Source organism: Haemaphysalis longicornis, unplaced genomic scaffold (assembly GCF_048455015.1).
Source record: "Haemaphysalis longicornis isolate Haplotype H1 unplaced genomic scaffold, Haemaphysalis longicornis Haplotype H1 scaffold_7, whole genome shotgun sequence".
In the NCBI taxonomy this organism is placed as follows: Eukaryota; Metazoa; Arthropoda; class Arachnida; order Ixodida; family Ixodidae; genus Haemaphysalis; species Haemaphysalis longicornis.
The window spans coordinates 36,443,298-36,457,107 of NW_027526422.1; the positions used below are offsets into that span (position 1 = coordinate 36,443,298).

At 47.6% G+C, this 13,810-nt stretch overlaps 2 protein-coding genes across 2 annotated transcripts in view; one reads left to right on the plus strand and one right to left on the minus strand.

Moving 5' to 3' along the window:
* The first annotated feature begins 209 nt into the window (after nucleotides 1-209).
* LOC144145238 (coiled-coil-helix-coiled-coil-helix domain-containing protein 2-like) lies at nucleotides 210-6,481 on the plus strand. Its single transcript, XM_077676779.1, has 4 exons — nucleotides 210-353; nucleotides 2,255-2,441; nucleotides 4,412-4,640; nucleotides 6,340-6,481. The coding sequence occupies exons 1-4, from the start codon at nucleotides 322-324 to the stop codon at nucleotides 6,351-6,353; spliced, it is 462 nt and encodes a 153-aa protein (XP_077532905.1). The 5' UTR covers nucleotides 210-321; the 3' UTR covers nucleotides 6,354-6,481.
* A 1,565-nt stretch (nucleotides 6,482-8,046) lies between these two features.
* Nucleotides 8,047-13,810, minus strand: part of LOC144145236 (transducin beta-like protein 2) — a 209,591-nt gene continuing 203,827 nt past the window's right edge. Inside the window, exons 9-10 of the mRNA XM_077676777.1 lie at nucleotides 13,574-13,760; nucleotides 8,047-8,391 (exon numbers count right to left, since the gene is read on the minus strand). Of these exons, the coding sequence (XP_077532903.1) occupies nucleotides 8,355-8,391; nucleotides 13,574-13,760 (224 nt within the window). The 3' untranslated portion in view covers nucleotides 8,047-8,354. The remainder of the gene's footprint in view (nucleotides 8,392-13,573; nucleotides 13,761-13,810) is intronic.

Sequence of the window (13,810 nt, forward strand, 5' to 3'; positions counted from 1 at the left end):
ACAAACAAAGACGGCGCTACTATAAAGTCACAATAAATAACTACGTTTTTGCAAACTACAGTAATTTCAATATTTATTAAATTTATTTGTAACAATAATCGCTTAATTTTGTTATAATTGCATTTTTGTTACAATTGCATTCGACTTGTTGCAGGTTGAGCAGCTTGGGTTTGGATCAGGTGGCGCGCAAGTATCCAGGATCACCAGGATTTTCCAGAAAGAGTGCCCAGTGGAGTGCCCTTGGTTACCTTCCGCACCGTCGCTCACGCGCTCTGTTGTATCGTTGAAATTTCGGCTTATTGAATTCAGTCTGCACAGAATATGCCTCGCCAAAGGAGATCCCCTGCTGCACCGTATGTATTCTACACGCTAGCGCTTATTCGGAAGAACTTTCCCGCTAGCGCCTTCCTTGCACCTGTGTGTCGATGAGTCCGCGTGCTTGCTGACCGTGAACCGTCCCGTGTGGCCTCAGATCTCAATTCTCAGCCCCTGCTTGCCTTCGATGATTAGTGGCTTTAACTATCGTTGTGCCTTTGGTAAGGTCATTATGAAGCGCAGTAACATCACGTGGGAAGAGATGTTTTCCTTCTCATACTGCGTCATTAGCTATTTTCGACCACGCCGGTTGCGTAATTAGAGATATCGCCGGCTGATCTCTAAATACCGTGTTTTTATTTGTAATTATATGATTTCCTTTACATTCTGAAGCGTACCCATGCTAACTCATTATAGCAGAACTGTTCAAATCGCTCCGTTGGTAACGTGTTGCGTCAGCTGTAGCCGAGCAGAAACGAATGAATGAAAACTTTCCATTTTTTGATAACTATTACAGGGCGGATAACTGTGCTTAGTTATATAGTTTTGGGGGCAGCCGCTGAAAGCATATGACGTCGAACAAACCGCGCTAAGGAAATGGTCCAGCCCTTCATTTGCAATGAAGTTATCGCTTGCGGTGCGTTCTTCCTCATGAAGAACACAATGGATCATATCTACCCTCTCCTAGGTATTGAATTATGGCAGTTGGAGGTGTGTGAGGTTATTCTCAAGGCGAGTCGACACCTACCGCCTTAACCAAGTCTTGCTTTTAGGTGCATTGCTAAATTTTGATCTAAAGATAGCTTTGTTGCCCTCTTTTCTTTCATAATGTAGTTATCTGAACCTTGAGAATTCAGGGTGTGTGGGGATTATGGTTTGTACCTTTTATAGGAGAATTAAGCTAGGTTTCATTGTTCATTATCGAGCATGAATTAAGTTGTAGGACTGGCTCTGCTGTTCCATTTGTGTAATTTTAGCACAGTTGGTGAAAGCTGGCTCTGCTGTTCCATTTGTGTAATTGTAGCACAGTTGGTGAAAGCCAAATAAAGGGGTAACCAGATGAAGCTATTTTTCCCAGCGATGCAACGTGCAGCAGCAGTGTCAACTCTGCGAGCAAAGTGACCGAGTACTATCATCATCATCATCAGCCTGAATCCACTGCAGGGCCAAGACCTCTCCCATAGACCTCCAACTGCTCCTGTCTTGCGCTGCCCGAGTCCATTCTTCGCCCTCAAATTTTCTTATTTCGTCCTTCCATCAAGCTCCGTCATCTTTGTAGGGTTTTATACTTCTAGTCCGATTTCTTGATACCCATTCTGTTACCCGATGGTCGAATGGTTTTGTTGCATTACATGCCCTGCCCAAGTCCATTTCTTCATCTTAATTTGAGCTATAATGCCTTCCACACAAATTTGTTCTTTGATCCTAGATGCCCGTATCCTGCCCCAAAGCGTTTCTACCTCATCGTTTGTTTGATGGCCTGTTGGGCTGACCTAAGTTTTCCTTGTAGGTGTTTAGTAAGGCATAAAGTTTGTATCCCCATCTGTCATTACCAGCAAAAGCGTTGACGGATTGGCAATTTCGATTGCCTATGATGACATAGCACTACAACGAACAAAACCAGGCTGTCGCTGGTTCCCTCCATCGCAGACTCTTGTTGCGTCGCTTCTTTGGCGAACCAGAGCCTGGTGTCGTGGTGCCACCACTTCAATCTTCCTCTGGCAGATACCGTGATTGCTGTACAAATCTATGGTTCAGTTAGTATGTTATGAAAGCAATAGGGTGAAAAAAAAAAAGACATTTGCCTCTTCTTTTCCGTGGCTGTTCCTTTCAAGGAGCTTTCCAACACCCCTTAGTTACTGACCCCCGTTCGGAGCTAGCTGCTTGGGTTCCGAGTTGCTTCCAGGAGTAGCAAACAAGTGTGTGCCTTCCCTTGCAGGATGAGGAGGACCCCCAGTCCCCCAGCTCGTGCGCCGGCCCCGGCCAAGGCGGCGGCCGCGCCCCCGACGCAGCCCGTGCCCACCCAGCCGCACCCGCCAGCGCCCATGATGGCCCAGCCGCAGCAGCCGGGCATGTTTGCCCAGATGGCCACCACCGCGGCCGGTGTCGCCGTGGGCTCTGCTGTGGTGCGTCCGGCCTCCCGCCCCTTGTGCTCCTCCTCCTCCCTCCCAACAGCCCCACAGGGGGTGCACAGTGCGGAGCAGCACTGTTGTGTAGGCTACAAGTGCAGATGCATTTGTGGGGAGGCAGCTGTAGAGGTGCTATTAGTCCGTCATCTGAAGCCCAAGAGGTCAGGGTTCACTTTAGAGGAGGCAGTTGGTGCTCTGATTCTTCCGATACCTTCATTCTCTCCCTCTTCTGTTGCGGGGAAGGTGGCAGAAGGCTGTCCTCTATCTCATATACCCATGCACTGTCCACACCACCGTGCATGTGAATGCTTATAAATGCCATTTTTCCAAGAGCACCAGGAAACACAGCTGACTTTGTAGTAAATGGCATTTCAGAAACTTGTAACAGACTCGCAAATACCAGTGCCGGGGAGGGACTGATGAGATTCTCATGCAGTACCATTATGTTCCTTCTGGCCAGTATTCCCCTTGGAGCAAAAGCGCAGTGGTTATTCACGAAAGCAGGCTTTAGTTGCTGAGGAACCTAGTTAGTGTGTGCACATTGTGCCTTTGTCCCAGGTCTTTGAGTGTTCTCGGTTGTGGCACTTAAGTTCTTTTCTGAACCCCCTCCCAGTTTTTGAGCAAGCGTTGGTTCGTTGTCCCAAGCGCTTGTCGGTAGAGAAAGGCGAGGCCATTTGCATAGCCTCTGCAGTGTACTACTGTGCTGCTGCTGCTGCCAGGCTGTTGCTGTGATGACCAGTGTGCAGGGGTACTGAAGTGGAGTGCCCTGTTGGCTCCAACCCTGTGGTGCTTGGTGGCGGGAGTGCGCGTAGCAGCCCTAACCTCCGGCCCTCTAGGGGGACACGTTGCACCTAGACTGAGCGACAGCCTGGCATGAACAGCTGTGCAGGCTGCAGTGGCAGAACGTCAGTGCAGGTTTTGCCCAGCCTTGTGTGCAGTCAGCGGCACCCGTATTTTAGATACTGTAACCGACGGCAGTTGCTTTTGACGGAGGAGCAGAGCATGTATTTTGGTTACACAATGCAATAGTGGGCAACTGTTTTTTGGGAGTAGTTACAGCCAAAGCTTTGTGAAGTTAACTGAGGCGTAAAGTAGTTTTATTTTTGCGCAGAGGTGGGTGTGTCGTGCATTGTGCCTAGCGTTGCTTAGAAATAAGCTTTATTTCTTTAAAAATTTGGAAGTTATGAACAAATATATTAAAATAATTGCAGTGTTCAGACTTTTTGCTGTAGCAGCAAGTGTAAATTTTAAGGACAAGACATTTATTTAAATGTGGGCACAAAGCAGAATACCATTAATAATTCTGACAAAAAAGTTTGCTGTAAAACAACAAAGAAATATTTTGCACATTAGTGGGCTATGTATTTTCGAACCTAGTTGCGGTGTCGTTCAAGCACTGCACACAAATTGTGAGGATTTGGCAACAGCTTAAACGGTGGTTACATAAAACATTGAATTCTGGCATTTGGCCTAGCTGTCAAAAACTTGAGGGAAGTCAGCGCTAAATGAGCAGTTTATCTGATGTAGTGTGATTTCTGACTCTCACAGCAGTAGCTGCCAGAGCGTTTTTACGTCCTAGTGATGTCTACCTGTTAGTTGTTTTTGGCCAGCACTTCTTGGTGCTGCCATCATCCAGATGCAGCCCTGCAGCTGCATCTTCACCTCCCCGGTGCTACGAAGGCTGTTGTGTCTTTGCAGGAGGCAAACTGAGCTTTGAAGCTCATGTTCTGCAAGCTGTGCTACTGAAATAGGGAACTTAGTACGTGGCTCGTTCCTGTAATTCGGCAGGTGAAACGGACATTGTGGAAGCCTCCTGTTATGTTTGGCAACATGCAGCGTGTGCCGATTGCAAAGTGCCGCGGTCTGAGCTCTTTTCATGCCGCGAACTCTGCCAGCGGGCTTGCAACAGCCCGCTCGTGTCGCGGTGTGCACCGCCAAGTGACGTCTGTCCCCCTGGGCGGGTGCAGGGGCACACACTCGGGCACGCCATGACCGGTGCCTTCAGCGGAGGCGGCAGTGAGGCGGCTGCCCCCGAGGCTGCGGCCCCCGCTGCAGCCCCCATGCAGCAGCAGCAGCAGCTGAGTGGAGCCTGCCAGTACGAGCTGAAGCAGTTCCTCGAGTGCGCCCAGAACCAGCACGACATCTCGCTCTGCGAGGGCTTCAACCAGGTCCTCAAGGAGTGCCGGCTCCAGCACGGTCAGTGAAGGAAGGGATGGAGGGGGGACGAAGCCGTGGCTCAGGATGCAAGCCCTAGACTGCAATGACACTGCTTTGACCAGTGACGTTGATTGCCCTCTTTCCTATTTGTGTGTCCTGCATGCGTTGTGGGTTACGTCCACGGGATGGTGGCATGCGTGCAAATAAAATGACAGGCTAGTCCTTCTGCTGGTTGTGGTACAGCTCAGCTGATTGCTCTCCAGCGAGTTGTTCATAGTGATGTCAGGGCATGTGCTTTATCTGTGTCATTCTTAATTAAGCTTTGTCTGCAACACCAGCTGTAGCAATGCAGTCCTGTTGCTCAATCTGCTTTCTTTTTATTTTTTTTATTACTGCGAACCATTCAAGGTTTAAAGGGGAAAATTTGACTACCACACGTGAGAATGCTTGGTTAGCACTGTGCAGAATGGCTTCCACATGCCAGCACACTCCTTGCATTTAAAAAAAAAAAAACATTGCTACTCCAGGCTGCAGTTGCGTTGAAAAATGCTATTGACTTGTTTCACCATATAAACAGGAGCTCTGCAAGCTGTAGTGACATCTTTTTAATGTGAACACTTGGTGCAGACACATTATTGGTCTCATTTGTCATTTTGAACTGCTCACAATATCTCTAAAGCAGCTTTCCTTTTTTTGATTGAATTTTGATTGCGAGGGCAGTTTTGAGCTCCACAAGCTGCTCAGAACAAACAAAAGAAGCCTTATGTGCGTAGCCTTTGCCGCTACATAATGCCTTTAAAGTACTGAGAAAAGCCCACCCAAACTACAGAATAAATAAATGACCGCATGTTTGTGGAAAAGAAAAACCAAGTCTCTTTAACATGACCGGAGGCTTCGGTCAAGAGTTGAAAATGGGATAGGAAGTAAGGAGTTGGGAGAGCAGGAAAAAAAGAAAAAAAAAAAAGCAGCTAGAAGCAGTCCTTAATGCCGGCTTCTTTGATAAAAATCAGCAGAGTGTCAAGTCAAGCAGGTGCTTCCTGTGAGGTGGGGCTCCAAGTGGATTGGCCCAAAGTCACCTCCCAAACTGCAGAACTGCCAAGTAACAAATACAGCCTGGGTGGACGTTCGGGTCAAGTGCCAAAAACACAACTAAGATGAAAATAAAATAAAAAATTGCCATTCATTTGCATCTTGTGCCAAAAGTTATCGGCAAAGCAAGCTTGTAAATTAAGCAAAAGCTGTGACGCGAGTAGTCAGAATGTTAATGGTACACCACGGTCCCAACTCATTGTGCGCTAAGGCCAGAAACCAGGTGCTCAGTCAGATTAAGGCTTTCCACAACCAGCAGAAAATGTCAGAGGTTCTTTCCAAGCAGAAAGCCCATGCTTTGTCATGCTGTGTTGGGAACTGCCTCTGAAAGCAAGTCCACACTCTCATTCGTCTTGCAGTCATGATACTGGGCTTGCTTTGTCGTGTTCTCAGCTGGACTAAGTAGGACCTTGGGTTTGTGCTTTGTAGCTATATCTATGCTGCGGCAGTCCAACATAAAGCCCTTGTTTATGCCACTTCCTGCAATTGGGATTGCAGCTACCACAATCAGCTTACACTGGCTGACATCATTCAATTGAGGGGATGAAAAAAAGAATTGCCACATTGTGCTGACTTTCCACTCTTGTGAACTCGTGGTGTTGAATGGGTGCTCTTTCTGCAAGGTGAACTTTTGTTTGTCTCCTTGCAGGTGTAAGCATGTAAATTAGGCCTCTAGGATGCAGTGCTGTGCAGTCGTCGCTGGGAGCTTCAGCTGAAGGCCCGTGCCAAGGACAGCAGTGCCTGTGTGTTGTACAAGTAGCAGCCAATAAAACCAAGTCACTTGCCCGGTTTGTTCGAGTCTGGTGCTGCTTTCCTGCCGCTGTGGTGCCATTCGCAAGAGTTCTTGCTAATAGAATGAGATGCATTGAAATTGATGGCATGTTTTAGGTACATAAGTGATTATGTGCAGTCGGCATTGGATGGGGCCTTATCTCCTAAGTAGGCATTACATTACACAGTTTGTCGGTTTGTGTGTTGACAAAGTAAAGTGATGTCATGGATGTTAATAATGGAGTGTGGCCATCGCACTTAGGTAAGTTCACCTTAGCCTTTTAAAAAGATTTCGCGCCTTAAGACTTCATATAGATGGACCACCGATCGAGCTGGGTGTGGTCCAAAGACGGTAATGCTGCTTCGCCCACACCAGTGCCTCCCGTGCTCGTCGTCACCTGAGCTGTGCTTCACACAGTGGCTCGCTACAGGCACACAGTGCTGCGAGACAGAGCCTCTTTCAAACCCTATGATGCGCCGTTTCCACTTGCTGGTGATGGTAGATGCGCATGTGTCATCTGTAAACATTAACTATAAACCCAGCTAATCACTCTACCCTTACTTTTAACTCCCTTCCAACCTAGTTTTTTTGCGCATGCACATGAAGTTGCACCGGAGGAATTTTCTGCATACGGGAGTGCCGGATTTTAGTTTTGCTTTGCTACACAAAGCTTCTTTAAAAAGTACGGTTTCAAAGTTAGTGCTGATATTTTTGTCAATATGTCTCCAGCTCTCAGCTAGTTGCGATTCCCTGTTCTGTCACCAGTGTAATGAAACTTGGCTATGAAGTTTAACGCGCCGACGCTACACAGGTGATGAGGCGTGCCGTAGTGGAGGGTTCCGGATTAATTTTGACTGCCTGGGAATCTTTAACGTGCACCGAAACCTCGAACACACAAGTGTTTTTGCTTTTCACCCCCATCAGAAAAGTGGCTGCCGCGGCCGGGAATCGAAACCCGCATCTTTGGGCTAGTGTAGTGTGTAATGAAAGTAACACAAGAATGACAGTGGGCATGTTCTGGCTAATTGTTAGTAGACTCCATTGTATCTGAAATGAGTGTAGCATAGGAGTTGTGGAGATTTGGCCACTCTGTGGTCCAAATCTTGAAGTGGCTCCCTTACTTTTGGTGTATGCCTACACATCAGCATCACAATTGTTCTGTATCAGTTGACGGTCACTCACACCATTTCTTTTAAATTTTTGTCACTATGCGCTCTATTGATAGCACTGCAAATGAAAACTTGTCTGCTGCGATATCTCTGCAGCTCCTTTCAGTCTTCTGGGTGCACTGTACCATAAATTGTAACAAGCACTAGCCCCTGTGACAATAGCATTGTTACCATAGTTACATTAAGCCTGAATGCTTATCTGTACATCTTTACTTTTCACTGGATGCAATGTATGTCTGGCTTTGGAAAAAGAAAAAAAAAAGTTAATTTCATTCCACCCATTGTACCTTCTGTAAAAATCATTAGAAAGCTTTTATAATAATTATCCCATTCTGTGTTTTGAGCATTTCCTTCCAAACAGGAATTCCCTTGGGATTTATTTTGTAAATCAGTTGCTTGTTATTGGCACACCGAATGCAAACTGAAGACCTTTTATTTTTCTTTTGCCCAAAAAAAAGAACATCACAGTGACCTTTTCAGGCCCATCCACAGACTCGCTCTTTGTTCCACTCAAAGCATTCGTACACATTGGGAGAAATGCAAAAAGAACCATCCTCATTCCAAAAACGGAAAATTATAGAGACGCTTGTTGCACCCATCAACAAGTTGAACACAAGATGAGTGCGCAGGCAGAACCATTCAACTCTTGGCAGCATGCAGACAGACTGAAAAATAGCGATTGGAGATCCCGTTTGGCCACTGGTCCATTCATGTAGGCGTCGCTCACGAGTCCTTGGCCTCCATAGTCTTCAATATGCCCCTGCAATAATGAAAAGAAATTAAATAGTTCTGGTAACAGGGAAATTAGAAGACCAATACAGTGCCTGCTAAGAGCCGTGCCAAAAAAGAGCGGTGCATGCTGATCTCTGATCAAATGTAGGCCCAGAAAAGCTGACCATTTTATCGCTGAATTGCAACAACTCAATGAGCGAACTGTCAGGAGGGGGTGACAATCATCTCGCCTTCACTAACACCATTTCTCGTCTATCTGATCCAATTTTTTAAAGTGCAATGCACTTCTTAAGCGACCCTGAACCTGCGTCCACCGGCGATGTCCGCGCACGTGGAGATGGGCGCGCGCAGCCTGGTGCTGACATGGCACATACCCACGTGGGGGATTGGCCAGGAATCTCCTCGTCTTCCTTGGCAACGGGGGGGAGATGGGCGCGCGCTGCCTGGCCGCTGACATGGCACATACCCACGTGGGGGATTGGCCAGGAATCGGGCGTGAGAAGGGCTAATACACCCGCTTAAAGGAGTACTGACACGAAATTTCAAAGCTGAGATCCGCTCTAGCAATCAAGTACAACGACAACACAAATAGGTGTCTGTGAATAAATGCATCTTTCTTTCTTTGTAGTTGTGTGTGTGTGTGTGATCTCTCTTTCGCGAACATTACCGAACCGCGCAAATTCAACTCGTGCATTCGCACTTTCACATTCTTCCCCTCGGGGAAATGCGGGGAATTTTTTCCATTTACATTGACGCCATCACTGGGGTTAAGTGGTTGCACACAAAAAAGTTCATAACTGCGACAGAAGTGTGGCACAGACAATACGTACTGTATTTTCGCGTGTATAACCCACCCTGCATATAATCTGCACCCCCACCTTCACCCCCCCGGAAAAAAAAAATCCTCGCGTATTGCCCGCACGTTTGACACACATTTGGCTGCACCAAAGCTACTGCTCAAGCAACACATCACATACTACGTAGACAGAAAAGGCGTATATTTAGCAAGTAGAATACTCTGACTGCAAGGTGAAAGTCACGATTCACTAATAAAATACAGTTAGAGTGTGCTTGTCCTTGTTTTTTTATCCCTGTTCTTGTATGTTTTACGCAATTGCTGCCATGGAAGGCTTAGACAGTGTTACTGCATAGGAGCTTCACGGCACAACGTGCATTGCTGTGAAGCTGCACTAAAGGAAAAATCCCACGTATTAATCGTACGCCCACTTCGCCAGTGAAATTTTCGCATTTTTGTTGCAGGTTATATGTGCGAAGATACGGTATTCAGCTTGTGGACACACTAGAGTTGGTTAGACATGAGAAGCAAACTCCTCGACATTTGTTAGAAGTCCTCGGCATAATAAATTTTTGTAGCATTTGTGCGTGCTGCACCCAGCAGAACCGACAGCAATGGCTCAAAGCATGCAGTGCCCAGCTTGGACATTGCCTAAGCAATGGCTCTCTGTAGCACAGATTTACTGGGAAGGTATGCTGACTGCTGCACAAGGCTTTTGTGGCCGCCAGCTTATTTTCTTACAACCTCGGAGTACCCACTTACGACCTCCAAAATGCTTTACAGTTGTCACCTTGGTTATCATCCGGGGAAAAAAATTGCAAGCTATGTATGTTTACATCGTGACGTGCTTCTAGTTGCAGGGCCCTCTGACATGCACCGAAAACACCGCCCTGCCTTGCCCTTTTTGCATCACATCCTTTTGTGCAGTCACGACTCACTTGAAATGGACACTTGGAAACGGACAACGCTCAGAATTCCACCACTCCTGGCAAGAAAAAACTTTTATAGGCTAAACTATGCTGGAAAACCTGTACAATGCTGTCAGGGGTAGATCAGGGTTTGGGAGCAGTCCTGGGAGCAAGCAAAATTGCCTTTTGTAGCAGGCTTGGAGCAGTCAGAAAGGCCGTTTGGCCGGGGGATGAAACAGGCTGCTGTGCCAGCCCTTTGCCGTGCACTAGAATGTACTCGGAACCAAGAACGCGGTTCTCATACTATATCTAGAAATTTACAATATGTGGAGTTATCTACCTTCGCCACAGCGAGTGTGCTGCGTTATCACCGTTAAAGGGGTAAACCTCACGCACAGTGTCGAAGGGCACCAGACAACAGGCCTCGCTTCGTGTCTAATAGACGGCAGTGTTAGCAAACTCACGGCGGCATTCTGTAAAATAGGGCGTTTGCTTGAATTTTTCCTATCGAACAGCGGTTTCAGTGCGTGCGAAGCAGAACATGTCTAATAGACGGCAGTGTTAGCAAACTCACGGCGGCATTCTGTAAAATAGGGCGTTTGCTTGAATTTTTCCTATCAAACAGCGGTTTCAGTGCGTGCGAAGCAGAACATAGCTTTGTCGTCGTTTGTCACGGGGTTGCCAGAATCGACAAACGTATGCCACAGGTTACGTAAAGAGAGCACGTTAGAAGGCATAATTAATGCTGGACCATCCTCACATAAACAAAGCTAACCCAGAAGTTCATAGGCAAAAATGAGTAATTACCTCACAATAAAGGCGAACTGAATTAATAAGCTAAGGCAAAGCATCCAAGACCCTGTTTATACAATACATGCAGCAACGCTAGTGAGAAATAGTAGACTAAATTGAAGTTAACCTCCCATAAACTGCAGCCTTTTACGAGAATACAGTAAAGGCTCGTTAACTCGAACTCAAAGGGGACCCTAAAATTGTTCAAATTAGCGGGAAGGCGCTTAAATGAATGGGCCACGTTCTGCCCACGCCACACTGCGTGGGCAGAACACAAGAAGGTACCTCTGGACTTGCAATCGCCAATTAGGCGCTAGTACATGTTTGTGGTGGGTGATTTTGTAAATAATGTTCACGGAGCTTGAACAGCTAAAAAAATGATTTGACCAGTCAGTTATAAGCCAGAAACTTGCACCGACACGTGTGGCGCCAGCGGCGCGGTGCTCGCTGCGGAAACGCTGTTGCAGCAGCTGTTGTTTTTCTATTTTGTTGTTTTGCATCTCTCGTAAATTTGGTTTGGTTTGGACTTGCAGCACATTGTAATCACTCTGGGCCGACTTCTTTGGCGAGGAGCGATGGAAACCAGGGGGATGCCAGTTCGCATTAACCATTCTGGATACCGAAGCGTTCGAAGTATCGGGAGTTTTCCCTAACTGAAATATACAGGGCTGTGCCAGGACCAGAACGTCAGCTCAAATTACCGTATTTACTCGCATAATCCTCGCACTTTTTTTTTTCGGAAAAGTCAATGTGAAGTTAGGGGTGCGAGAAATATGCGGGGGAAAAAAAATCCGGTGCACAGTGTTGCCAATTTGCCTTCTGCCAATCCCGCTAAATGTAGCGGTCGTTTTTTGTACATGTAAGCTCAGTGTTGCCAACAGCAGCTATTTCTTTTTATCTTATCGTAAACAGTCTCCCGTTTATCAGCGATCATGAAATTGCCGCCAGGCACGCCGAAGTGCCTGCCGGCGGCGCAGTTGCTGTGTTCGATCGCGTACTCTATCGCTTTCAATTTGAAAGCGGCAGTGTAGCTGGCGTTCTTCCCCATGGCGAAACGGCACCAAGTACAAAACAAACAGATCGGCACCAAGCATAAAACAAAGCGATCAAAAAGTTCTCATAATGGCAGCGAGCTATCCACCACTGATGCGAGTGACTCACTGACTGCTGCTGCTCAACGACGGGACCACGACGGCGACACGACGACACGACAGCGGGCTGCGCGAACGCCATCTAGTTGCGCGCACGCGAAACCGGCTCAAGGACAGCGTGAGTAACGTGTTAGAGCGCCTGTTAGGGTGTAGCCATGCAGGTTGTTAGGGCGCCTGGATGGCCTTGAATACACAGCGCTCTCCGCCGAACGGAGAGGCGGCGGGGGAGGGCGCGTGTTGGAGAGCGCGTGCACCATGCGGGTTTCGCGAGCAGGCAACTTTCCCCGCTGCAAAGTTGGTGGTGCGAGGATTATGCGAGGAACCAAAAAATCCAAGTTTTGCTGGCTCACATTAGGGGTGCGAGGATTACGCGAGTGCGAGGATTACGCGAGTAAATACGGTAACTGTAAGTTCGAATTAACTGAGTTCGAAATATCGAGCATCAGTTTGCAATGTGACACACAAACATTTCGCTCACTTTTGGTCATTTTCAATTGATTGTGGTGCAGCGGCCAGACCGGCAAACAAGACCATGTAAATGCGACACGAATAAATCCAAAGTGAAGGCGGAGAAGGCGCGTAGTGCCTGCGGCCTTGCAGCTAAGCGAAATCCAACTTCCATTGCCATCATAGCCTAGATGAAACCGAAACCACAATCGCATTTAAACCAGAAACACAAAGTTTCAGCCATGTTTTCGGGAACGGGGTATCGTGGCGGCCGTATCTCATGGCTCAATTCGGGCTCTGCGGCGCAGGACGGCGCTGATTATGAGTTTGGCTCAGCAGAGGCAGTTCGGCGCAGGATGGCGCAAATGGCGCAGCTGTTCCACCTCTGTTCTGTGCAAAATGAACAAAAGAATTCATTTTAATTCTTTTACTGTCTTAGTAAATGTTAGCAACTAATTCTGTGCAGTGGTAAGTGTTTCTTCGCATGCATGAACTGCATCATCTCTTCACAGGAAGCTTCCACCCAACCTTGCACTAGCAAACACTCGAGATCAACAAACACTTGTCAAACGACATTACCAAGAGTGCGTCCAAGCAGAACTCAAGCTTGTTGGTGGGGTTGGATGTGCATTGATGAAAATTAATGCGAGTTTGAGCTGATGTGAAAGCTTATGAGATCACTTATGTATCAAAGCAGTGAAGCCATTGCCATAGTGGATTATTGCAGTGGACTTGCCATTGCAATGCAATGTCTACCTGGGGCGCTATTTTAAAATGCCCTTGGTCTAGCTCCTGATGAGGTAAAAGTAGCCAGTGCAGGCCTGCTCAACTCTCGCCCCAAGTAATACCCCATGATGGCACAATCCTAGCAAATAATCCGGTATGGTGATGGATTCTGTAATCAATACTTTTTGGTAAGGTTTCTCATCTTTGGTAGGCAGTTTCCTCGAAGCAAAGGGACAAAAGTTTTGGGGGATGAACAGCGGGTGACGTCCACCCCTGTGCACTCTTTCCTTTTGTAATGCCAGCACATGGGTTTTCAAAACCCTCACTCGTTCGTCCAGCCCCCTCCCTTCGGGGGGGGGGTGTAAGAAAACGCATAGGGTGCGTGCGTACCGGGCCTCGTCGATCTGCGCCTGGAGCCTGGTGCGGATGGAAGCGTTGGAGGCGGCCTTCTTGCGCTCCTCCAGGTCGTCCACGGCGTTCTCGTAGCCCGGCACGTTGTTGAAGACCAGCACGTGCTTGCCGGCCGCCACCGCCATGTACCGGCCGTCGGGAGAGAACTGCAGCGCCACTATGGGATCTGCGGGAATGAAAAGAAGGCCGGCATTGATGGATTACTCTGCCTGTACA